The following is a 27951-nucleotide window of genomic DNA, read 5'->3' on the forward strand; positions in this document are numbered from 1 at the left end:
GAAAATGACAACCACAACAGAAAAATTGGCAAAGGATATGAATAGGCAGTGCAGAGTAGGGCAAACCTAAGTGGCCAATAAATACAGAAAGGGACCACCAAACTCAAATAGCAATCTAAGAAATACAAATTTAAAAACATCAAAGACACTATCTCAAATCCATCATACTGGCAACAGTACGGTAACATCAAGCATGGGCAAGAATACAGGGCCACAGGGACTCATACATATTGTTAGTGGGAGGCTAAACTGATACGATACATGCACCTTATTGAACAATTTTGTAATACCTAGGTTACAACAGAAAATGTGAATACCTCACATTCCAACAGTTCTACTTCTAGTGATATGTCCTAGAGAAGCCTTCACACATTTTGCAAAAATATTTATTTCAATGCTATTTGTGCTATTTCTAATAGAGAAAGGTGAGAAAAATCTACTTCAGTAAGGAAAAGGCTGTATCTGTAATGTTTTATTTCCTTAAAAAGACAAAACCAAATCTGACATAAATAAAACAAAATGTTAACATCTGTTTTCTTTAGTGGTGGAGACTTGGTTATATACTATTTCTTATACTTACCTATCTTAAATGCTACACAATTTAAAAATTTTAAATTAAGTGTGAAACATAAAGTACATAACAAGCAACTGACCCTAGCATTTACAGTAGGCCAGAAATTAAGTATCTTTATCCAAGTGACTTCAATTCACAAAAACATTAGCAGTAACACAGTTTACAAAAAATTCTTTGCAACCTATCACCTAGTAAGTCAAAGCTTTTATTGCTTCTGTCCTGGAAATTATCCTATAAATCACTTAACCCTGTAATGTTGACTCAAAATCAGAGAGTGAAAGGCAACAGAATCGACTCTTTCCTAGATCTACTGTGATCTCATTAGCTATTAACATTTAATGTCATTAACTTTATGGACATCTAACATCAACAGAAAAATATACATCAAAACATCTAGGACTCTGAGGAATATAAAGGGAGACCCATGTAATCCTGAAGCTCATCCTACCTCTCTGCCCAAGACCACCACCCTCCCCCCACCTTAGCCCTGTGGACTCAAGAATCTCTATCTTACATGCTATCAGAAGTTAGTAATCATAGGCAAAATTTATAAAGTAATGCTAAACACTGTTTCAAGGACTTCATATTTATTAACTCACTTCAACTTCATAAATACTCTGTGAAGTGAGCATTCTTATTCCTGTTTTTCAGATAAGCAAACTGAGGCATACAGAGGGTAAGTAATTTGCCTAAAGTTAAAGAGCTAGTAAGTGGTGAAGACAAGATTCAAATTCAGGCAGTTTGGCTCCAGAGCACACACTCTTAATCAAGAATCTCTGTTGCCAATTGGACGGTCAATTAGAAAAGGTTTATCAGTAAAACTTAATCTGAAAGTTAGAAATAAGCATTTTAAAAATGAGATTGAAAGAGAAAAGGATAGAACCAGTGCCTCCAAAGCATTTTTTCTTTTATTTCTTGCCAAATATTAAAAAAAAAAAACCATTGTGCTATTCTATTTCTTGCTTTGTAAATCCATTCCATTTTGCATTGCTCATGCCTTTAAGAGGAAGGTTCTTTGTAATATAACAATCAGTGGACTCTTTCCTTTAACTCCTTTATTAAGCCGGTTGCATAGAAGATAGACATTCTCATATTGACAATTCTTGTCATGAACAAAAGCAACAAAAATAAGGCAATAGTAAGATGTGCTTCACATATAAACAATTATTTGGTAGTAGGACATCGGGCCCTGTACAGCAAAAATATTAGGTAGCAAAACGTGAATAAGCCCTGTATTCAGAAGATACCCAAATGTGTGAGCAAAGACAGCACACCCATAATAGAGCCCACTTAGGGTCCTTGTTTATTATGCATAATTCCTTACTTATCCATTTGTGAAATAAGAATAACATTAAGAAACATGAGATCCAAACTGCATTCATTTTCACAATATCAATACTAAACTCAAAATGGCAACTTCACTGAATATAAATGTTAAATGTTTCAAAAGTAAAAGGCAACCTTAATTTTTTGTAACCCTATGAATAGAGTCTGCAAAAAAAGGTAGATTATTTTACTGTAGTTACAAGGAAATGAGGCCTCAGCCTGCACTGAAGGAGTATGAGCAACAAAGGACAGCAAACAGATATCATTAGGAGTAATGCCCATACATATCAAAATATCTCAGTGAACCACGTTCTACTTATATAGCCAATCTATTAAATAACCAGCATAATGGAAGCTTATACCTCATGCAAGAGAATTACTAAATTAACTATATATCTATTAGAAATTTCTAAACCCCACTCCCAAAACAACTTTAGTATACCTGTCAAGTACTGTAGGTCATTTAGAAAAACAGCAATAAAACATACATGCAGCCTTTGTATTAAAAATTTTTCATAACATATAAACAATGTTCAGATATAAACTGTGAACTAAATGTTTTTTCTAAATATGATTTACGTAATCAAGACTTTCTTAGACAAAGACAGGTCTTAGGAATATGATCTGTACAAACTTACAGTAGTGTATATTCCAATAGAGATTTTCTTCCTATTATGATACAACAATATAACTCTTTTCTGAGTGAAGATATATGTTAAGGCTTAAGGTGTAAACACTTTGGAAGGCAAACAACTTAGTGAAGAAATTACTGTTCATTTAAAAATGTGTATCATCTCATAACAGGCCCCAGAATTTTCAAATTCACATGTGAGAATACATTTACATCTTAAATTTCTAGGAAAGGCACAAGCTTTATGTAAAAAAGCAGCAAAATTTTAAACCCACCAATTTATTGAAAAAGCCATTACTTTTATTAGAAACAAAAAATGCTTCTCAAGATGTTGGCAACAGGTCATAGTATAGACATCTATTTCAAACAGTGTACTGTACTTCTCCCTTCAATTATATTCCAGTTGGAGGAGGAACACCTCCTTGGCTATGGGAAGCAGAAGCATTTGAGGGACTGTGTAAGCTGGTCTCCTTGTACACAAACCATGCATTTCCTCCCCAAAGTATCATATTCAGAAAGCCAAAGATCTAAGAAAGAGAAAAATAAACATGAAATCTAGTATATAATTAAAATTTCATAACTATCTTTGTTTTCCTGTAAATATTTAATATCTACAGGCTGTATACCATTATTTCATTTAAAGTCTGAACTACACATAAAGTGGAATTAAAAAAGGAAGACTTTGCATTTCAGTGCCAGATTTGGATACATAATGACTTATTCCCAATGAAATCTCTAAGTTTGTAACATATAAAATCATGACTAAAACATATCTTATTTTTGCATGCTCATTATTACAAGATGGGATTAAATTTGAGAAAAGTAACTAAAACCTTCCTTTGATTACTTTATATTTAGACTTCAGTGCTTCCAGGTGAAGAGGAACAATAGGAATCCATGGTTCCTTCCTTGGGAGGGCTTTCACTTTTCTCCCATCTGAATGGCTATAAACATCCTTCGTGCATCTTTTCCTATTTCCCTACTTCATCCCCCTACCACCATCTCCCTTACTTCCACAGCTGCAGCCAGAAGAGAAAAGGAGTCACAGAAGAACTTTACTTCACATCCTGCATTAGTCAACCTAAAAGGAATTAGCCTTCCTAGGTATAAATCTGACAAGATGAAAGTCTCAGAGATGAACAAACGGAAGATACCCTATTTTCAGTTTTTTATAAATACAAGAATAATAGTGACTTATGAGGTAAGGGTGAGGTAAAAAGCTTGAGCACTGTCATATTACTGAAGGCCAACTGCTTTCTATCTTTTTGTATATTTGGATATAAAAACAACATTTCTGAAACTGTCCATCTCAGATCACTGTCAATATATATGCAAAAAAACAAAAAAAAGACTTTTCGATTACAAAGTTATAAAACAAAAGTTTGATCAAATTGCTTTATAAGGCAGGACTGACTTTATCCACTGGAAAAATATTTTCCTGAAAAGACATGAGACCTCCCTAAAAATAATACCCTTGTTATATTAATAATGTATCTATCTGAATTTGGATAAAATAACAGACAAAATAATACTTAAATTTAAATAGACCAAAAATTTAGGATTTTTTAAGGAACTCTAAAAGTGTTTTTTTCATACACCCAGAGCAAATCAGATTAGAGAAGGGGCTTGCTTTAAAGTCAGATCTGGTTCAAACCTTGGCTTTGCCAACTTACTAGTTGCGTCACCTTGGGTGAATTAACACACGAGCTACGTTTTTTCCCAGTTGTAAAATGAAGACAGTAATACCACTTTCCACATTCCTCTCAGAATTGTTGGATAACTTAAATAAGATATGAGTGTAATGACCTTAGCACACAGTCTTAGTAAATGTTAGTGACTATTATTAGTGCCTTTTGGGTCAAAGTCTTGCCTAATCAATGTTAATGAAAAGAAAGACTCAACCATGATCTTGTTCAAACCTATTTACAAGTAATAATTTTCTTTACAAACTTTTTTTTGTTGTTACAAAGGTAAAGATTATATGATAACTAGGATTCTGATAAGGCTGGTAAAAATAAAATACATTCATCCAGAGATTTATTAAAAACTACTGTTTTCTTAAATCACTATTAAGGTTTTTCTAATAAGTGAAATAACATATTTTATAAACACTGCATACTTACCACAGATACATTTAGGGATCCCATACTAGTCACAGAGACAAAATGACATATCACTCCGGGTTGCTTACAAGGCAGAAGTTCCTGGACAATATTGCGACCGGTAGCCATTTTAATATCTGTAAGAGCTTTAGCCCAGGCTGAAGTGCTCACCAACCACAGAAAAGTGGCAACAAGAGTAACAACAAAGTCCTAAAGCAAAAATAAGTATAAATTAATAATGAACAGTTAATTTAAAGATACTAAATTTCAAATCCATGATGAAGGAATGGAGATCACAATGAACCCTATGGTACTGAGAAATGGCCTTCATGACATACTTCATAAAAAAGGCCACAGTCAACACAGCAAACATTGCTGTTTACTATTGCCAGCCCAGTGCCTGAGATACAACAGTAAACAAGACTTAGTTATCTCCTGAGGAGTCAGATTTTCACATGGAGAAATCAAAGTTTTACACAGCCCTCACCACAACTTATCTAAGCCTCTCCCTCTCAGGATCATATATTGGATCCTGTTATCACTAATAACTGTATACCTCCATCATCTCTGTTATAATCACCCCCTCTCCAATATCACCTCTCTCTTTCTAGCTTACTCCCTCTGGCACCCCAACCTCAAAAATCCTTTGACCTCACTGAAACCTACAATCTCACCTTCATTTCCCTCTTTAATTTATATTCTGAGGTCTTTCATTATAATCTCTTACATATACTCTCAATTCCCTTACCCTTCACCTGCTTCCTCATACTGCTCTGGCAAACCTCTAACTTTAGTTAAATCTACCTCTAATAATGAGATGATGAAAAGCACACATCCTGGATGACTTGTCTCTTTTTAAATTCATGACCACAAAATTTTAAGAATACGCATTATATTAAGAAAGGGACAACAAAAAAAATCTCTCTCAAGACACCCTGTCACTACCAGTTTTCTAAGAAAGTCTTTGCCACTTATTACATTCCAAGAATAGGACCGAAGTTTTTAATATTTTGGATAATCTTTTACTGAACTAATAAGATAAAGACAAAAACTTATTTTCCTTAATCTATTCTGCTGGGGAACTAGAATTCTGTCAACTAGTACTGGCTACAAAGACCTAAGTAACACTTTTTTAAAGTATGCATTTGGATAGTGTAAAGTAAAAGTTCCACCTCATTTGGTCTTCCTTTAAATTAACAACCAAAGTGGGAACAATATGAAATTTCTATCTTTTAATGTTATGTATTCTAAGCATTCGGATATGCTCAAGACTATGAGTTCTTACATATCTGCAGCAAAAATCTCTCCAAGCTCAGAAATGGGTTTTGGAGCTTATCACAGAATTGTTTTGTTTTTTAAATAAATCTGGTTAGTTTTAAGTTACTTTTGCCAACGAACTTTTAGTCATTTATGTCGGATAAATACCAGTGGTCACGTACGAGATATAGAAACCGTGATATATATAGTTTGTCCACCGGGTCAAGATGGCACTGAATAAACGTCTTGTAATTAGAGAACCAAAACAATGACTAATTTTACAAGCATGGTGGTACAATGTATTTGCGTTTTGCACTTGAGCTCCCCACTGCTACTGGCCCTCTTAAAAAATGTATATCAAAGAGAAGAGAATAGAAATATAGCTGAAATATTTTGCACTGTGGGAGTACTCCCCCTCTTGCTGCTGTACTCTGCTGTACTTTGTGCTGCAGGTAAACATTTTCTAAGCACTTGCTAGAAATACAATGCCTTTTGAAGAACTAATAATTAGTATGAGGTTATTATCACGTTAAACAAGTTCTCTCTGGGCTAAAGTTCATAGTTTTGACCAACAGATGTCAAATCCTCTTAATTTTTAGGTTTCATCCTTCCAGATTCCTAATTAAAAATACACTGTTTTTTTCTGATTATGCTCTTTATGTCCACGTCGTCGATGGCTTAAGGCATGACATTCTTATATTTCAAAAGCAGGTACTTTTCTGAAAATGATGCACGAAGTAATCTTAGGGTGAGGGGAACTGGGAGAAATGTGGGCCTCTGAAGACAGTCTGTGCGACTCAGGACTCTAGTTAGTTGTGGAGTTATGCAATGCACAACCTGCTTGTGACAGCCCTAGAACTGCCAATAAGTTAGGATATGACTCATAACAGGTCTTTATGATTTGGGACACCCTATCTTTGTTTAGTTTCACTTTATGCTATTTCCGACCCTCCACATGGCCTAGAACCCTTACGCTCCTCTTACTTACCACAAAAAAGTGCTAGATTTACTTAAAAACTAAAGTTGATTTTAAAATGTCACAGTTGAAATTCTCCTAGAAATACCTTAGCAGAGAATTGAGAACATTGATAAAACAGCATACCCTCATTAACAAATAGTACTTAAAAAAAAAAATCCATGTTGTATTTGGCTAGAGTTAAAAATTTAGGCATCACAAAAAAATTTTCTTTACATTTATACAGTTAAATTAAAAGTTGAATCCAAAATTTAATTCAGAGGCCGGACTTTTACAAATAAGAAGTATCCATCATACATTATACCAACAAAAAAAATCACTTATGGAACTAATTCTGGATTATTCCTCTATATGACCACTAATTGATTACTCTAAGGTGGAAAATTACTTTTGACGTTCTGAATGATACAACTAGATCAATTTTATAATTTTATTAGACAGAAAAACCCTCTACAAAAATAGATCTGAATGCTGCTTTAAAAAGTGTCATATTTTTAGGGCTTCCCTGATGGCACAGGAGTTAAGAATCCACCTGCCAATGCAGGGGACACGCGTTCGGGCCCTGGTTCGGGAAGATCCCACAAGCCGTGGAGCAACGAAGCCCGTGCGCCACAACTACTAGGCCTGTGCTCTAGAGCCCGCGTGCCACAACTACTGAGCCTGCATGCCACGACTACTGAAGCCCACCCACCTAGAGCCCGTGGTCCGCAACAAGAGAAGCCACGGCAATGAGAAGCCTGCGCACCACAACAAAGAGTAGCCCCCTCTCGCCACAGCTAAAGAAAGCCCACGTGCAGCAACAAAGACCCAAGGCAGTCTAAATAAATAAATAAATAAATAAATAATCTTTTTAAAGTGTCATATTTTTAAAGCTTACTAAACAAAATACAAGAAATAAAAGGCTCATTGCTAGATTTAACTTAAATTTGTTGGGATAATGACAAACTGGCAAGAAATGTCTTCATTTGGAATTTAAACTATAAAGAATTTTAACAAAATATAATAACTATATGATCACCATAGTTTTTTTTTAAATAAGGCTTGTAAAGTTCACAGAAGTTATAGATTACTGATACATAATTTCTGTTGATTAGGCACTGCAAATTTAAAAAGTTGATGTCGGGGCTTCCCTGGTGGCGCAGTGGTTGAGAATCCGCCTGCCAATGTAGGGGACACGGGTTCGAGCCTTGGTCCAGGAATATCCCACATGCCGCAGAGCAACTAAGCCCGTGTGTCACAACTACTGAAGACCGCGCACCTAGAGCCCGTGCTCCACAACAAGAGAAGCCACCACAATGAGAAGCCCGTACACCGCAACGAAGAGTAGACCCCGCTTGCAACTAGAGAAAGCCCGCGCACAGCAACAAAGACCCAAGGCAGCCAAAAATAAATAAAATAAAATAAATTTTTTAAAAAAGCTGATGTCTATCTTTTTGAAAGGCACCTAACAACCAAGAAATATTTTATGAAAATGTCAGGTTTGAGAATTTCTTCTCAGATATATGAAATGGAATAAATATGAAGGGTAAAAATATTGTTTTATTCCTTACTTACCATCTGCATTCTTATGATCCAGGCAGCAAAAATTAAAAATAAGTAAATAAATAAAACCTGTTATTTAATAATTCGGCCTACCCTTTAAAGTAACTTCACAAATAATAAGCAGATGTTAGTGGTCAGTGTTTTCTCAGGATATAAATGACCAGTATCACGACAAACAACCTCTGTTGTCCCTTCAAGTCAGTAACACTAATAAATGACTTTGTAGTTATTCTTTGGTAGTGGAGGTCCAGTTTAAAACCACAGTTTATCTCTGGATTTGCCACCAATAATCCAGGGCAATTTTACTAACTAAGTCTCAGAGATTATTTTTATATCCAGCTCAGTAGAACCTGAAGCCAAAAAAGGTATCAGGACTTCAAATCCAAATCCTTTGTTGCCATTTTAAAGATTCAAAATTAGCTCATGAATGCCACTAATGCCAAATTCTATAATTCTTATAGAATTACCTGGGTCAGATTGTGAATTAAAGAATTTAACAACACAGGGCTTCCCTGGTGGCGCAGTGGTTGAGAGTCCGCCTGCCGATGCAGGCGACAGGGGTTCGTGCCCCGGACCGGGAAGATCCCACATGCCGCGGAGCAGCTGGGCCCGTGAGCCATGGCCGCTGAGCCTGCGCGTCCGGAGCCTGTGCTCCGCAACAGGAGAGGCCACAACAGTGAGAGGCCCACATACCGCAAACAAAAACAAAAACAAAAACAAAAACAAACCAACAAAAAAAGAATTTAAGAACACAGACCAGGAGCCAGCAAACTTTTCCTGAAAAGGGCCAGACAGTAAATATTTTTGATCTCTGTCACAATGACTTAACTCTGACACTATAGCATGAAAGCAGTCATAGACTATCTATAAATTATTTGGGTATAGCTCTGTTCCAAAAAACCTTTATTTGAAAAAAAACCCAAATACAATGAGTCAGATTTAACTTGTGTGTCATAGTTTGCGGATTTCTGATATAGACTATTAAGTTGAATTAAGGCATAAAGGGGGTCTCTTTGAGAAAAGAGAGAAAAGATAAGAAACAGGAACACAGTTATGGGACTACTAGCATGGTCAGCAATTCTTCGAATCAAAGGCATTAATTTCTACTTAATTTCTCTGCTACTTGCACCCTAATATGCTCTATCACATATTTGAGTTCTTTCCAGGTTAAAACAGAAACAAACAAAAAAACCTCTGTACTCTAGAGAGTACAGAGAAAGTGCTCCAAACAGGCTACAAGAATTGGGTTAAACATGACAAGGAGAGCAAGCTCAACCTCTTGGCAAACACAGGTCAAAACACAATGAAACTGGTTTATGCCAAGAACTCTTTTTTCCAGTGTAAGAAAATCCATATCTAAATTCAAATATAATGTATACTAATATCTTATATAAATTATTCTTTTTATAAAAAGAAAGTGATTACTTACAACCATGGGAAGTTTTCGACTATCACGATACAGGTTCGTGTAACCAACATAGAGCAGAAGCGCGGCGATGCAGTACAGGAAGACAAAGACTGCAAAAGTGACGTAGAATTGTGCAGAAGAAGAGTAATCTCCAATAAGGACATAACTTTTCCAATCTACACCACACACATTTACACCTTCAGGTGTCTGAAATGATGCTTCATTCAACCTATTAAAAAAAAAAGTCTCAAATAAATTGATGAATTACTTGGACTCTTCCAGCAGAGACAGAAATACATCATCTTCTGTATTTCTAGTGCAGAAGTATTAGAAAGGCAGAGTATTGAAATAACATTTCAAAAAAAACACTCCCCAAATATATTAAAACATTTTCCTTTTAAAAAAATGAAAAATTCAAATATTTAAGTAAATTAAAATTTTCATAAGAAATGTACATGAATCATAAATTATACCTCGTAATTGGTTATGATAGACTGAATATAGACTGAATTAAACACGTTCACACCCAGATACTATCTTACTGTAATAAAAACTTAGCAGATTAAGAGCGTTGTTACAAAATGGTTTACAATTTGAGACATGATATTCCATTCTAGGAGGGAGAGTCTGTGTGACTAGCACCAGGAGAATCAGTTGTAATGATTCACATTTTAACTCTGCGTTAATTAGCTGCTAACTCCACAAAGTCTTTAATTTTCCCTATCCATAAATCACAAAAGCACTTATCACCAAAGAGGCTGTAACTGTTCCTTGTACTGGAATTTTATAAGAGAAGGATTGAGAGATGGAGAGGAAATGACTGATTACCAAGCACTTGCTATCTGACATATCTTTAATGTAAGATTTTATTTAATCATCCAAGCAACCTTAGAAGATTTAAATTTATTGAACAGAAAAATTGAGTCCTGGAGAGGTCAAGTAAGTAGTTAGTAAGTGGAAGAAGATTCACACCCTGACTTAAACACAGGACACACCCAATAAACCTTTTAATGAATACTGAGGTCAAACAGAACTTACAAACAAAATAGTCATAAAATAAATATTCAGAAAATAAAGTTTTATGCTAGTGAAAGAAACACAAGGAGCTTTTCACTTTATATAAATACATGTCTTGAAGCTATATAATGCACATTATTATTCAGTAATTGCAAATACATGAGAAATTTGGATTTTTCAGAAGTTGTGTTTGCTTCCACAACATGGCCTCTCAAACTAAGGTGATAGAGCAGGCTTGTTTTGTTTTGAAATTTCCAGTCCACTGTGGGATGACAGAATAAAAGTGTCAAGGCAACATCATATGAAAGTTTCTAAATGCTTACTGTCATTTTCTGTATTTATTTCATCACAGTCCAAGAAAACAGTCTGCAGACAGGTACTGGTCCCACGCATCACACTTTCAATAGCAATGATCACTACTTACAAATGAGCATGCAATTAAAGAATTTCTACCCCCCAAGATCAGTAAGTTGTTGGAAATTTTAATGAGTCAAAAAGAGTTGTTAAACCATAAAAACAAACAAATAACTCACCTGAATGGATAACCAAAAGCAGCTGTAATCGTTTTATTGTCAGAAGATTTATTAGTATGACAAGCCACTTGAATTTCTGTTTTGCCCTTAAAACCTCCACAGGTGGCAAAAGCAAAGATAGAAGCAATCTACACAAAGTGAGACCAAAAAAGAAAAGAAGCATTACTGTACCCAAACATAGGCCATTAAAAATTTAAATACAGTGATTATTAAAAATTGGCTCACTAACATTCTTAGAATTCTTATTTACAAATTAAGGTTGTGCAAATTATTTAAAAATTTATTTGCAACTCTCAACAAATGTGATTTTATTTTCCCGAGTATAATATAGAAACTGGTATATCAGTCCATATAACAATACATTTTAATACACCACTGTAAAGCAATTATACTCCAATAAAGAAGTTAAAAAAATACATTTGCTCAAATTACAGTGTACCCACTAAATATGAGTATGAAATTCAGAGGAAGCCTTATTTATTAGTATCAAAATTAAAAGGGGGTAAATTGGGGGTATTTTATTTGGAACCTAAGGGTAACTATAAAGCCAAGAGACTACAAGCAAAGAAGAGATCTTATTTCATGAGCTTATAAGGCCTCACTTGTGGGTATTTCGAGGTCTCAAAAAGTAGTTGGAAATTTGTTTTCCTGATCATAAATATGCTTAAAGAAATGTAATAGTGTTTTCTCGAATGCTATTCAAACAGGAAAAAAACTGAAAGCATCCTAAATATTGACAGGGAATCAAATATACTGTAATTCATTTCCACAAGGGAACATTATGCAGTCATTAAAATGTTAGGAAATATCTAATGATAAAGAAAATGGTTCAATACATATAAAGTTTGTTTAAGCAATGCGTTGTGCATGAGTCTACATCTGTGCATACACACACAACAGAAACTAAAAAGTCTATGCACCAGAATTTTATGTGGTCGCCTCTGAACAGAAGACAAAAAGATAATTCCTTTTTCTATTTGTAGCTTACGAATTTTCTACAAAACAGAACAAACAAAAAACCCAGATACAGTGTAGTGACCAAGAGCTCAATGCTTCGGCAAATGCTGATGGCTCTATTTATAAAACATATTTGGAATTTGATCACTTTTCACCACCATCATCACAACATCCTGATCAAAACCACTATCGCCTCTGGCCCGAATTATATGGTGACAGCCTTTGAAACTGATGCTCCCTACTCCTGTCCCTGCTCCTGCTTCAGTCTACTGTCAACACATCAGCCAGCGTCATCTTTTAAAAATATAAGGCAGAAACCTTTACTGTCTGCTCAAAACTCTCCAATGGCTTCAGGGTTCTCTCCAAATAAAATCAATGTTCATATAATGGTCTACAAGATCCTTTCCTCCTTTAACATTTCTCATCTCACGTTGCTACTTTTTCCCTTGCCAAATCTCTTTACACAAATGGTCTCCCTGCTATTCCTTAAACACATGGGATAAACTCCTTCAGAACCTTTGCACTGCACTATTCCCTCTGCCTGGAATACATGGCTAACTTCCTACTTCACAGCTTCCTGTTCCAATGTGACCTTATCGGAGAGGCCAGGCCTTTCCCTAACCTCACTATGTTAAATAACAGTGCGCCTACCACCCCACACTATCTATTCTCTTTACTTGTACTGCTCTATTTTTCCTCCATTGTAATTACCGGTGCCTGACAGTACTTCATTATTTGTTTGCCCACTTTTCTCTAGGATGTAAACTCAAAGAGGGCAGGAACTTTGTTTTGCTCAAGGTCACAGACATCCAGCAAATACATAAAATTCAGTACAGGTCTGGTATCAAAGCCTATACTGTTGAACACTGATATAATGCCTCTCATGGATTAATCCAGGACCTTGAATCAGGCCATAATCAGGATCATAACCATCCATGAAACTTTTTTTTCCATGAAGAAGAGATATATGAAAAGGAATCTGGTTATAGATATGAAGAGTTTGGTATAATGTCCGCACGTGGTTTGGAATCTTCAGTTAAAAGAGTTAAAAAATAAAGAAAGAAGAATAGATACCCTCTTAGCATAAATGTGCAGGAATACACAGAGTGAAAACAGAAGGCCAGGAAATGAGTCTCGGGTATATACCTGCGTTTAGAATTAGAAAAATGAAACAGGATACACAAATTGAATCAATGGAATAAAGAGGCCAGAAATAGATTTGTGTGTACAGACAAATTATATCTAACAGAGCTGGCACTGTAGGGCACTAGGGAAAAGAGAATGGTGGTTTTAAAGATGTCACCACAAACTCCTTGATACTCCTCCCCTCAAGAGGTGGAGATTAATTTTTCCCCCCTTAAATGTGGATAGGACACAGTGACTTGCTTCTGGTGAACAGAATATGGTAAAAGGACTGGGATGTTCTTTCTGAGGTCTTCATTTCTCACTCCCTTGAATCACCTGCTCTGGGGGACGCCAGCTGCCACGTTGGGAGGATATTCAGGCAACTTATAGACTCATGTGGGTAAGGAACCGAGGACTACCATCAACCATGTGAGGGACCTTGAAAGTATACTGTCTGAGGCTTGCCAACAGTCATATTAGTGAACTAGAGGGGGGCCTGAGATGACTGCTACGCAAGCCAACCTCCTGGGAGACCCTGAGCTGCAACAACTCAGCTAAGCCACTCCCAGATTCCTGACCCACAGAAACTGTGAGATAATAAACTGTCTATAGTTTTAAGTACTAAGCTTGGGGTAATTTGTTATTTGAAATCAATAACTAACACAGGGAAGGACGGTCCAGATGGGCTAAAGTCTTAAATGTAAAAAGTGAGTCTAAAAATTATGAAGACAATATAAAAGAAAACTTGTGATCACAGAGAAGGGAAGAATTTCTTAAGAAAAAAAAAAGCTAACCATAGAGATTGTTAAATTCAACTACAGAAAAAGAGGTTTCTTTTTAAATCAAAAGTCAGCTTCTGAATGTAAAACAAGCTATAAACTAGGAGAAAGTATTTGCGATAATGTCACAAACGATTAGTATCTATGTATACAGACCTAAGAGAGACTCTTGCTCATGCATACTACATCACGTGCACAAGAATGTTCACAGTAACATTGTTTATAATATCAAAATATGGGGAGGGGAAGCAACAGGAAAGTAGATAAAATATATTGATATACAGTACTTACAATGGGAAGTTACATAGCAATGAAAATGTACAAACTACAGCTACCTACTTCAACAAGGATGAATTGTAGAAACCTAACTCTGAGTGGGAAAGAAAAAAAGTTGCCTAAGACTACACAGGGGATATTCCCTGGTGGCGCAGTGGTTAAGAATCCGCCTGCCAATGCAGCGGACACGGGTTCAAGCCCTGGTCCGGGGAGATCCCACATGCCGCGGAGCAACTAAGCCTGTGCACCACAACTAGTGAGCCTGCACTCTAGAGCTCACGAGCCACAACTACTGAGCCCGCATGCCACAACTACTGAAGCCCGCGCGCCTAGAGCCTGAGCTCTGCAACAAGAGAAGCCACGCAATGAGAAGCCTGCGCACCGCAACGAAAGAGCAGCCCCTCCTTGCTGCAACTAGAGAAAGCCCGCGCACAGCAACGAAGATCCAACGCAGCCAAAAATAAATACATAAATTTCTATTTAAAAAAAAAAGAATTAAAAGAAAAGATTACACAGGGTATAATGCCATTCTTTTAAAAGCTCTGTTTACTTGTCTACATCACTCCTGCCACTGTCTTTGTTCAGGCCCGCACCAGTTTTCCCTGGGACTAACCCAGCAGACTCCTCCTTTCACTTTTAAACTCATTCCCAACACCATTCATCTTTTACTGTGGGCTTTAGAGCTGCAGTATCCAGTAAGGTGCCATAAGCCACATGTGGCTACTGAGCACTTTAAAAACGGCTAGTCTGAAATGAGATGGCTGTTAAGTGTAAACTACACCATGGTTTATGAAGATTTCGTATGAAAAAAGAATGTAGAATATCTCATCAATAATTGTTTATATTACTTGTTGAAACAATAATATTTTGGATATATTGGGTTAAGTAAAATGTATTATTAAAATTAATTTCACTTGTTTCTTTTCACTCTTTTAGGATGGCTAGTAAGATGCTTAAAGTTACTGTATGGCTGGCATTTGTAGTTTGCACTGTGTTTCTATCCAACAGAGCTGTTTAGAGTGATGTCACACTGATATGAAATAAAAATCTGGTCATGTCACCCCCCTGTTTGAAGAGATTTCCTCAGTGGCTTTCCAGATCTAAATTTAAGGGAAAAAAAAATTCTTTTTAGGCCCAAACTTCTTAATTTGGCATAAGAGGCAGGGCTGAGGTGGCCTCAACTTTACCCTTCTAGATTTATATGCTATATACCGCCTGCCAGGTCCTGTACAACTCTGTCACACTGCACTATATACCGTGTTTACTGTTCCTGAAACACACCAGGTATTTATGTCTTGGATATGTGTGTTTATTCTGCCAGGATTCCTCATCTCTGCCCCCACCCTGGTTCTCCAAGAAGCTCATCCTTTAAGGCCCTGCCCAGTTCCTTGTGGTGGTACTGTTCTGTCTCCTGGGCTGAATAGATAGACCTGAGTTCACTACCACTATTATAGGCATTTTTCTTGTGCATCTTGCCTTATTAAAAAAAAAAAAAAAAAAAAAAACGAAAACCCAAAAGCAAAAATGATAAGAACTAGTTTCCCATTTAATACAAAAATTAGTATATCAATGGCATACTGTACCACAGCTTATTGCTTTTAAGACTACTGCCTTTCTCTCTCCCTTGGCAGACTGCCATGTCTTTGCATTTGCTTTTATTCAGGATTTTCAGTGCCTACCTAGCAGGCCTGACAACACCAAATGCTCACTAAATAACTGCTTAATTAAAGGGGAAAAAAATCAATTTCCAATAATGTACAAATAAAACCATATTTCAAGTCTTACATACTCATTATTTCAAGCTTCCCTTTTTGTTATGAGGGTAAATAAATGTCATGTTTGCCATCTTGGTCTTTATCCTATGGGAAAAACGGGATAAGGTACACACTTTTTACTAAGTGAAGTACAAACAATCTGAGGGTCAACTATCCAACCATCTCACCTCTCCCTATGTTGCACTAGTACTCTGATTTCGATGAGAAGTTATATACCGGCAGCCCATGGGTGAAACCTGGCCAGAAGATAGATGGTGGTTTTCCCAGTATTCAGGAAAAATGTGAATTTGTTGTCAATACTTTCATATCAGCATGCTGCACATAAAACTTTGGATTTCCTGTGTGGGTGTGGATAAAGATATGCCAGTATCTGACCTATATCCCCATAAAGCAACAATCACATGGAAATGAGTGACAGATGACGCCTAAGACAGGGTAGGTGCTTTCCAGACCGCTGTCGCTCTCTGTCGTCTCTACAACCCTCAGGATGCCTGTTAGTTACCAGTAATCAATGAACTTCCACTATTCTTTTTTCTCCCAAACACTTGTTTCACTCATTTCCTTTATGAGGGGCTCCTATCAGCACTTCAGTTTGTACTTCTAGTCTAAAATGAGGTGTTCTAGTATGCTGATTTATATACTTCCTTGCCACTTATGAAACTAATTCCCCCTTCTCTCTCTATCCCGTATAGAATGACTGAAACTGCTGATACGAAATTCCACCTGTACAGTAACTAGTAAGAATCCAGGGACAGGATGGACAGCAAGCTTCTATTCAGGTCAAAAGGTTCCATATTCATTATGACGGCCTCAAGTTCTACTTACCTCTCTGCCCACTGGACCCACATTAGTGACACGACAGATGCCTCACTAATTTAGATATCTAGAATATCTATATTCTATACCTAATATCTGGTCCTCTAGAATACTACTCTCTAAAATAGACTGGAGTACTCATCTAACTGGTGTACAAGAAGACAATATGCCTATTTATATCTACTTTTAGACTTAAACAAGGAAATAAAGCTTTATTAAAATTAATATACTGCTGAAACCCGTGCTGGGTCTGTATGTCAGAGAGTCAGATGTCGGGGCAGTATGCTGGGTATCCTGAAGGTAAGGAACATAACAGAGAAGCACAGACAGTGATACCTTCACCTACTCTTCCACTTTTAGAGTTCATGTAATAATGTGAGTGTGCCTGGCTAAGTGTCTTTATGGAATAAATTATCTACTTTTAACCAAACAAACCTTCACAAAATGGACTGGTGGCTTAAAAGTGTCTTCACAGAAACTACTGAGTGATAAGACAAAACCTCATGTCCAAAAGAGAAAACAGAAGCACTAATACTCTATATGAGGTGCATTCATGAGCCACATGACAAGGTAAAAACAGATTCTACTTAATCAGATCAGAATTTGACAAAAAAAAGAAAAAAGAAAGAAAAAGAAAAGAAAATATTAGACAAATATCTGAAATAAGGATTTTTAAAAATTTGAAATATGAATGAAATTTACCCTGTATGTATATAAATAATATGCCGTAAGATAATGACATAGTAAAACATGCATCTCAGTCATAGATGCATACTAGGGCTTTGTGTATACAATCTTACAGTGACAGAGTTAGCCAGAGTCCCAGTCCTAGTTCCTATTCTCAGACCCTGCTCAGCTCACAGAGGGTTCTCCTGGGGAACACCGGTACTCATCTAATTTATGGGTATCTTTCACATGTTTCTAGTTGCAGGGTCCTCACTGCTATTTCATTTCATGATTAACCTGTTCAGGAAAATGATATAATTGAAATCTTCAGAAATATTAATAGGTCGAAAAGTATACTGTACATGAGGGTTTGTGTGCCAAATCAAATGCATGCCGTTTTACTAAATCAAATGATCATTCAGTACTTAAGGGAACTATTGTAGCATGTTTGCCTTTACCATCGGTCAGATCAGAATGCCTGGAGCCAAGGTATTGATGTTTCTAAATCAAAGTCTGAAGCACTAACCACAGATATTCATTTTAAAAAACCTTTTGTTATTGATGTTAATATTTCCGTTTACTCCCCCTGTGCACTGCGCAGTGAAGTCAGTTTCAAAGTTCTTCAATTTCACTCTTCTATGATTTCCCTCTGCTTGGAAAGGACAATCATAGAAAGCTCTAAATAGCCTTCTAGTACAGTTCCAAAACCCTCAAGAATCTGGATCATGAGAAGTAAGCTTGAGTTCCTGCTGGAATAACTAGCTAGAAGATTTTTGCTAGCTCAGTTATTACTGCTGAAAACATCTTTATGTCACCTTTATTCTTAAACAACTGTGAACAGGAACCTCAATATACTTACTTTACAATCATTTCAGACAGTTCTCCTGTTTTTGTGCCTTTTGGAGCGAATCAATACTCCGACTGTCGATCCGGACGGCTGCCTTGAACTGAGTCTGTCACTTCACGGAAAACGGACAGGATTTGTTGCCACTGATATAATTTGAGCTTTTAAGCAAACATTAGTTTGCTTCATGTAGTTTAGGGTATTTGATGTAAGCTCAACTTGAGAGTATGTTATTTCCCCCTTCCCCATCCTGGTCTAGTGGTTTTATAAGTCATCTCCCTGCCCAGTAGTTTTCTGGTCATTTCTACCGGGCCTTCTTAATCCCCTACTCCAGCAGTCCCCAAGCTTTTTGGCACCAAGGACCAGTTTCGTAGCAGACAATTTTTCCCTGGACAGGGGTGGGGTGCGTGGGATGATGGCTCAGGTGGCAATGCAAGCGATGGAGAGTGGAAGATGAAGCTTCGCTCGCCCGCCCACCGCTTACCTCCTGCTGGGGTGGGGGACCCCTGCCCTACTCCACAAAATACCTTATCCTATGACGGGACCGCAAACTACCAACATAGGAGAATATTGCACTTAACACAAATCCAGACCTTAAGCAGGTAGGTTGATTCAGGTCTCCGTTAGGGGACTATTTCTCTCTCTCTCTACTTCTTTAAGTACTCCACTCCATGGAAGTTATAAAGCCAAACAACAGGTTGAAGCTTTTTCTCAGATTTATTTCCCAGATCCGGGAACAGTCCTTCTCCCACCCATATTTCCATTCCATTGCTGGTCCCCAAAGATGTTTATCCTCTATTAGAAAAGCAAGTCTCAATGTGTGGTCTGGGGACCCCAGGGAATACCCAAGACTCTTTCAAGGAGTCCATGAGGTCAAAAATATTTTTACAATATTATTACAACATTATTTGCTTTTTACACTACGTTGACATTTGCGCTGATATGCGCAAAAGCATTGGTGGGTAAAACTGCTGGGCTTTAGTAAGAATCAGCAAAAGCATCAAACTGTTATTTCACTGCCATGCATTTGCAGTTAAAGGAAAAAAGCCAGTTTTACTTAAGAATGTCTTTGATGAAGCAGAAAAATTGTTACTTTTATTAAATCCTGACACTTGAGTCTTCTTAATATTCTGTGTGATGAAGTAGGATGTGCAAATACTTTTATTAATGAAAAGACAACCTACAGACTGGGAAAAATATTTGTAAACGATGCAACCGTCAAGGGCTTAATTTCCAAAATATACAAACAGCTCATACAACAAAACAACAAAACAACCCAATCAAAAAATGGGCAGAAGACGTAGACACTTCTCCAAAGAAGACATACAGATGGATGATAGGCACATGACAAGATGCTCACGCTAATTATCAGGGAACCTCAAATCAAAAGGACAATGATGTATCACCTCACACCAGTCAGAACAACAGTCATCAAAAAGTCTACAAATACTAAATGCTGGGGAGGGCGTGGAGAAAAGGGAACCCTCCTACACTGCTGTGGGAATGTAGACTGGTGAAGCCATTATGGAAAACAGTACGGAGGTTCCTTAAAAAATAAAAATAGGGCTTCCCTGGTGGCACAGTGGTTGGGAATCCGCCTGCCAATGCAGGGGACGCGGGCTCGTGCCCCAGTCCAGGAGGATTCCACATGCCACGGAGCGGCTGGGCCCGTGGGCCACGGCTGCTGAGCCTGCGCGTCTGGAGCCTGTGCTCCGCAGCAGGAGAGGCCGCGACGGTGAGAGGCCCGCGCAAAAAAAACCCAAAAAACAAAAAACTAAAAACAGAGTTGCCATATGATCTAGCAAATCCACTCCTGGGCATATATCAGAGAAAACTAATTTGAAAAGATACGTGTACCCTAATGTTCATAGCAGCACCATTTACAATAGCCGAGACATGGAATCAACCTAAATGTCCATCAACAGATGAATGGATAAAGAAGATGTGGTATATAAATACAACGGAATACTACTCAGCCATAAAAAAGAATGCAATAATGCAATTTGCAGCAACACGGATGGACCTAGAGATGATCATATTAAATGAAGTCCAAAAGAGAAAGATAAATATCATAAGATATCACTTATATGTGGAATCTGAGATATGATACAAATGAACTTATTCACAAAACAAAGACTCACAGACATAGAAAACAAACTTATGGTTACCTAAGGGGAAATAGGGGGGTGGGGTATAGGAGTTTGGGATTAGCAGATACACACTTTTATATATAAAATAGATAAACAACAAGGTCCTACTGTATAGCACAGGGATCTATAATATCCTGTAATAAACCATAATGGAAAAGAATATGAAAAAGTATACATATATATATGTATGTATAACTGAATCACTTTGCTGTGCGCCAGAAACTAACACAACATTGTAAATCATCTATACTTCAAAGCAAACAAACGAACAAAAAACCCCACTATTACGGCATACCTAAATACAATGGTTGTCTGCAGGGAAAGCATTTAAACAACTGAGTTGTTTGCTGAACTAGTCACTTTTTTCGTTAAATACTATTTTTACTTGAAAAAGTAATAAACAAAATATAGGTATTCAGACTTGCATATTTGTCAGATCTTCTTCTTGAAAAAGATAAGCCTTTCACTTCAAGGAAAACCAGAAGCATTTGTCGCCATTCATGTAATCAAACTTTCAAGTGATTAATTATCGTTATTTAAAAAAAATATTTTTAAAATGTCTCAGCTTAAATTTCTAACATGGTAAGTATCAATCGATACAACCCCATAAACAAAAGCTCTTTGAGGCACTCAATATTCAGGAGTATAAAGGGGTTCTCAGACCAAAGTGTTTTGGGAACCACTGTATTAAAGCACTGCTCTGTTATCTTAATTTTCCCTTTAATGTTTTATAAGAGATTGCTATTTGTATGTGTGAAGTGAGTGTGTATGTGTATATATGTACATTCTAAAACCACTGACAACACACACACACATATATATATATGTATATATATATATATATATATATATATATATAGTCTATGAAAAAAACATCTAGTATATCCCATGAGAGGGTTCAAGGCAAACACTAAGAGGATTCCAGGTAGAAGAAACAGAGAGCAAAGGCACAGTGGTAAGTCAGTAAGTCTATTACAAGTTTTACATGTATATAGAGTCCTGGTAGGCACGAAATGCCATTTGAAATCCTTTTTTCCCTTTCTACAATAGGGGAAAAAAGTGAACACAAATGGCAAGGTTAAGAGAAAGATAAGTTTCTTAAAAGGTAGTCTGTGCCATAGACTGATAGCCTAAAAATTTAAGTATTAAGCAAATGGATGAAACAAACATCATTCTGAGTATGCCTCATCCCCTATACTCTGTAATATCATTTGTATTTTCTAGGCTGCTCCTCTGTGCTATATTATAACCACAAAATTAGAATAAACATTGTCCCTGTTTGTAAAAATCCTATAATCTACTTGGGATGACTAAACTTTTAGAGTATTTTAGATAAACTAGTACATATTTCTGAAAGTTTGTTTTTTAAACAAATTGATATGTGTAATGCTTAAATGGTTATGGGTTTTCTTACTCATCGTTTTTCACACTAATTTTCCTGGATAATAATTTACCCCAAAGTAATGTTTTTAAATGTTCTTTTGAATTGGCTCATTAATTACAAATATAAAATCAGAAAAAGGTCTTCCCTGGTGGCACAGTGGTTGAGAGTCCGCCTGCCGATGCAGGGGACACGGGTTCGTGCCCCGGTCTGGGAAGATCCCACATGCCACGGAGCGGCTGGGCCCGTGAGCCATGGCCGCTGAGTGAGAGGTCCACGTACCGCAAAAAAAAAAAAAAAAGTAAAACTTTATAAAATCAGAAAAAAAATTCAAACTTGATAAATGAATCAAGAAAACCCTACTTGTTTTTAACTCCTCCTAAGATCCTGTTATAAACATGCATGTAACAAGAAAAAAATTACTTCAGGTACCTTATGTTTTTGTTTCTTAAGCCTGAAATTTTGGGTAATCTTTTCATTAATTTATTAAAAGACCAATCAGAAACACAAAGGTAAGTTACCGAAAAGACTAAGAACAGACTGTTTGAGTCCAGGATGTAGTAATCACAATCATGGGATCTGAGTACATTACTTAATTTCTCTAAGCCTCAGTAACATGGAGATGACAACGGTAACATGTAATATAGAGATAACAACCCTCATAGGTTGTCAGAAAATTAAATGAGAAAATACAGGTAAAGCCCTAGAACATATATTGACTCAATAAATATCTCCTGTTAACACTGAGAGTAAACTTGGCCAGCACAAAAATATTCATAATTCTAAAATTCAACCTAACTAGTCTATAATTCCTTTATATACTCCCAAACAGTATCTCTTCCACAATTTTGTGTGTGTAGAATTAGGAAAGCATGTTACTTACTTAGATTTATTTAGAGCTAAACATTTGACCAGTGCTCACCCTAAGTAGCAAGAAAGTCCAAAACACAGTGTTCTAGGAGATATTAAAAGGAGATAAAGTCATTTTAATGAAAAACTTTAATCTAAATACTAGTGATAACTGACTACAAAGTAAGATCCAAATTAAAATTTACTAGAAAAATATTAAATAATTGAAAAAGCTGCTTTGATAACATTAACCCTTGCCTTTTTACTTCCATGTTCAACTCCTACACGTGGGGCATCTAATCTCACTTAAATTTTATCTTATTACCTTGACAGGCTGCTAAAAGCAGGAAAACATGCAAACAAATGAAAAGTCTACAATATACCATTTCTAAAGTTTAAAATATGTAAACGAGAACTTAGTGATCTTGAAGGACCGGAAGATATGTTAGTCATATAGGGCTCAAATTGTATCCACTGTCTGAATCTAGTCTTCCTAGAAACACAGCATTTCAGTTCTGAAGAACCTACTAAGAACTGTTCAAATACATTATCATCGCTCACATATTTATAACTCAGTCATTCCAACAGCCCTGTGAAGTATTGCTATTCCCATAAAAGTACAACAAAAATTCAACCTTTACTGAGTACTTATTACACAAACAGAACTGAGGCAATGTCACTGCCAGGCACTGTAACTAAGGGCCAGAAGTAGATTAAAGTAGGTAGATATATATATATATATATATACATATATATATATAAAAGCATGGTGGCTACAGTTTAGAAGCAAAATAGAAATGCTTCTGCTTTGGTGACTGTATTTTTTGTCAATAAATATTTACTGGGTACTTGCCTTCATGTCTATGAGGCCTTCATATTTGTGACCCCTTGAAAGTTACATATTATCAGGTTATATCTTAGTCTAACATCTTCTAGAACATTGCTAAAGGTAAGCCTATTTGGGGAATTATTCTTGTAGTTATATGGATAGTAAGCAGCCTTTATCTAGATTTTAGATTTGTTTGTAACGTATTTATTGACTATTTTTAGAGGTAACACATACATCTCAATCAACACCTTATGAAACTTGAACAATTTTTTCAAAACACATTTAAAAATTCCTACTATGGGCCTTTCTCCTCTAGAACCTTGTCTTATGCCTCTCTGCCTCTGTTTTAAACCTTCTATTCACAAGTCTCCTCTCTACAGCGCGCACACACACATTCAATCATTCCCATCTTTAAAATAGGTTACCACCCAATCTCTCCTATCTTCACGGTCAAATAGCGGTCTCCTCTCACTGTCTTCTCTTTCCTACCATACATCCATTCAGCCTACTACCATCTGGTTTCTGATTTTACCAAAACTGCTCTTACTAAAGCCTCTTGATTACCAAAATCAAGGGATGTATTTTAGTAATTATTTTTCTTAACCTATTGCACCTAATATTGCTGAGTACTCTTTTCTTGAAATATCTCTAATAGTGATGCTAAGATGTTATTCCTCTCCATCTTCCTAACAATACCTTCTTCCTTTGCTGCCAAATACCTGCTGAAATCTCCAGCCCATACTTGTCTTTTAAACTCTAGATCCACGTATCTAACTGTCTACAGGATACCTCCACTTATATGCTCTAAAGAGACCGTACAAACTCAATCATTCAAAACCTTACTGACCAAACACCAGCTGCTTCTCCTTAGTGATCTGTCTTAGACAGATGTGCCACTACTAATCCGAGTCAGAAATATGGCAGTCATCTTACAGCCCTCCCTTTTCTTCACCCTACAAATATATTCTAATTTCTAAACCTCTCTTTTCTAGTCCCACTGCAATTAGTTTTAGGCCTTCATTATGTTTCAAACAACAGATTTCCCTTTCTTCAATTATGACCTTTCCTCTCCAATTCATCCCGCACACTGCTGACAAAATAAAAACTTCTAAAAGGCAAATCTAATTATATTATTCACATGTTTATTTACTCTTGAATGAGTGAATCCACCCTACACGGTAGGAATTCTGGGCTTAGATGGAAGCTGTACGATAAACAACCCAAAATTCTGTACCTGCACATATGCATTTTCTTAAGGAAAGGGCCCAGATTATCAAAGGTTAACCCAAAGGATTAAGAACCACTGGCCCATAGGATAAACTCCAAACTATTCTGCAAGCCCTTTGAAACCTTTCAGAATCATCTCAAACCACACCATCCCTCCCGGTATACGTTCCAGTCAACCCCAATTACTTTTAAATTACTTTTAAATAGGGTTATGCTGCTTCAACTTTTCACACCACTGAACGTAAGATTCTCTTTGCCTGGAAAGCCACTCCCCAACCATTCCCCAAGTGAACAAGTACTCGTAATCATCCTTCAAGTGTTCTTTCATCTATGAAATTCTCTAGCACCTCCAAGCAATCGATTTCTCTCCTTCCTTTCACCTACTACACTTTGCCTATACCTTTATTATAGTATTGGCCATATGGCATATTCATATTTGTTTTCATGTCTTTCTTATTAGGTCATGAGGAAAAGACCATGTTTTTTTTTTTTTTTTTTTTTTTTTTGCGGTACGCGGGCCTCTCACTGTTGTGGCCTCTCCCATTGCGGAGCACAGGCTCCGGATGCGCAGGCTCAGCGGCCATGGCTCACGGGCCCAGCCGCTCCACGGCATGTGGGATCTTCCCGGACCGGGGCACGAACCCGTGTCCCCTGCATCGGCAGGCGGACTCTCAACCACTGCGCCACCAGGGAAGCCCAAGACCATGTTTTATTCACATGGTCTAGTGCTAGTGCTTAGCTCAGCACCTATATATAAAACACACTCAAATATTTGTTGAATAAATATTCTCTACACCATGAACAACGAATACTCTTTTCATAAAAGATTCTCTTGTGTAATAGTAAGTTGTTCAAACTGAAAGTAGTATTTCCTTAAGTTTAAAAAGGACATTTTTCAAAATATGTCAGACCTATGATCACTAATAAACTTATCACTGTTTTAAAATATTAAGGAAAATATTAAGAAAAAAATTAAGTCTACATTTTAAAAAATTGACAAATAATATAAGCATAAATATAAACAACTGCCTCTTCATTTAAGTGAAATTTTAAGTTAATTATAAATTTAATTATAACCCTCAATGATATTAAACTACTAGGTATAATAAGACTTTTTCTTAAACCTGATATTTGATTAGCTCAGTTAAATGTTTTTCCTCCTGCAATTTAAAATTTTTATATACTCAAATAAGAATCTTCTTTATATTTAAATCTGGGCTTAAGCTTAACAGAACCCTAAATATATACATTTAAGTGTCTTTAAAGTAAACATTTGTGTGCAATTAGCACTATTTCAGCTTTCAGAAAACACCAAGTAAAACTTTGGAGGAAACGTAGGAACCCTTGGGTGCAGGAAGGAAATCAGATTGAGCACCCATTAGAGAATGTGAGTTTCTGTGTTACTTTAAAAAACATCCTCGGCAGGTTATTTAAAACAGAAAACCGTAAGTTCTTACTCTTCACCACTTTATCACTAACATACGGGGTTGAAGAGTTACGGATGTAAAGGCTGTTGGCTGAACAAGCAACTTGCCTGCACGCTGGACAGATGCCAGCTGCCTATTAATACGGGCCTGAAAACCACCACTGGAATATGTCCTAGGCCACGAACTCCGAAGGCACTGTGCAGTGCCTGGTGTATTCACCAACTCCTCCAAAGTGACTGATCATCACCAAGGTCGAAGTAATAAAACTGCTTTGATGCTAATGACTGAGAGTGTTCCCAAGGAAGGACTAAGAGCTGACTGCAGGATATTGCTGGGAAATACCTAAAACAAACTGGATGGCGATTCCTAACTTGTGTTTCAGTCGATCGGACTCACAACGCATTTTGCTTAGACCTTCTCCCCTACTCCGCCCGCTTCCCTGACCCACAGTTTATTTTTATCCATTTTTAACTTGGGGCCAATCTTAAAAGCAAATTAAGACCCCGGAGCTCGTCAGATCACTTGGGGAAGGCACACCAGCTTTCGACGGAGCGCGGCCTCCAGTCCGCACGGGGCAGAAATGCACGGGCTCTACCGGAGGCGCAGAGGCAGCGCCGGCCGGGGTGCTACTCCGGCCCGCTGGGTTTCGGTTAGACCGCAAGAGGAAGTTTTCTCTTCCCTCGCGGGAAGCAGTGAAGCCAAAGAGAAATTTGAACCACCACTCCCCGAGGGATACCCAGAGGTGAGCTTCGGTGTGGGAGGGCGGCTCCGCCTGGGACGGAGGCAGCCGAGGGACCCATGATTCGACGCCGACCGCGGCGTTCCCGCCCCGCGCGGGCCCAGGCCGCGGCCTCCTGTCCCCTCCCAGCGATTCCAGTCCCGTCCGGTCCCGTCTCGGGGAAGACGGCGGCTTCGCTTCCCCCGCGGAGCGAGCCGCGCCCCGGCTCCCGGAGCCCCCAGCCTCCCCGCCGAGGGCGCCGGCCGGGCCGGAACCGGAGCGGGAGCGGCGGCGCGATTCCCCGCCCGGGGGGCGCGGGCTGCACTCACCCACTCGAGGACCTTGATGAAGCCGAGCGGCTCCTTGAGCGGGTTGAGGTTGAGCTGGAAGGAGGACATCCTCTGAGGGAAGGAGGGAAAGAGAGTCAGGACGGCAGGGCGGAGGAGGAGGGGGACCGACAAGACAGAGCTGCCCGGCCGCGAGAAAGGGCAAGCGGGGCGGGCTCCGGGAGGCGGGCCTGGGAGGCCGCGGGGCGGGGCGGGGCGGTGGCGGTTGAGCCGCACGCCGAAGCGCTGGGGCGGAGACGGAGAGGGGCGGCCGCGGGAGGCAAGGGCGGGCAGAGGCAGGGAAGGGGCGGTGTCTCCCCGGGCCGCACCTGGCCCAGCCGGCTGATCCGCAGGCGAGCTAAGTAGACGTTGGACGCCAGGCTGCGTGCGCCGCGCCCCCTTCCCTCAAGTCCAGCCCGCGGAGCTCGGGTTCCTGTCGC

General features: G+C 38.0%; 1 protein-coding gene across 1 annotated transcript; it reads right to left on the reverse strand.

Annotated features, from left to right (window-relative positions):
- Positions 1-1612: 1612 nt before the first annotated feature.
- SYPL1 (synaptophysin like 1) lies at positions 1613-27716 on the reverse strand. The gene is made up of 5 exons (XM_081243580.1): positions 27515-27716; positions 11367-11494; positions 9838-10045; positions 4655-4843; positions 1613-3058 (listed from the first exon to the last, which is right to left on the reverse strand). The coding sequence occupies exons 1-5, from the start codon at positions 27581-27583 to the stop codon at positions 2924-2926; spliced, it is 729 nt and encodes a 242-aa protein (XP_081099706.1). The 5' UTR covers positions 27584-27716; the 3' UTR covers positions 1613-2923.
- Positions 27717-27951: the final 235 nt, after the last annotated feature.

This window comes from Mesoplodon bidens (genome assembly GCF_964165515.1).
Source record: "Mesoplodon bidens genome assembly, chromosome: 9".
Lineage (NCBI taxonomy): Eukaryota > Metazoa > Chordata > Mammalia > Artiodactyla > Ziphiidae > Mesoplodon > Mesoplodon bidens.

Bases quoted from the DNA above. Each gene is read 5' to 3' on its own strand.
- SYPL1 (XM_081243580.1), bottom strand. From the start codon at position 27,583: ATGTCCTCCTTCCAGCTCAACCTCAACCCGCTCAAGGAGCCGCTCGGC. The intron at 10,046-11,366 runs GTGAGTTATTTG...TTTTTTTAATAG, and splicing joins GCTTTTGGTTATCCATTCAG to GTTGAATGAAGCATCATTTC. The intron at 4,844-9,837 runs GTAAGTAATCAC...TTTTTGCTTTAG, and splicing joins GTCGAAAACTTCCCATGGTT to GACTTTGTTGTTACTCTTGT.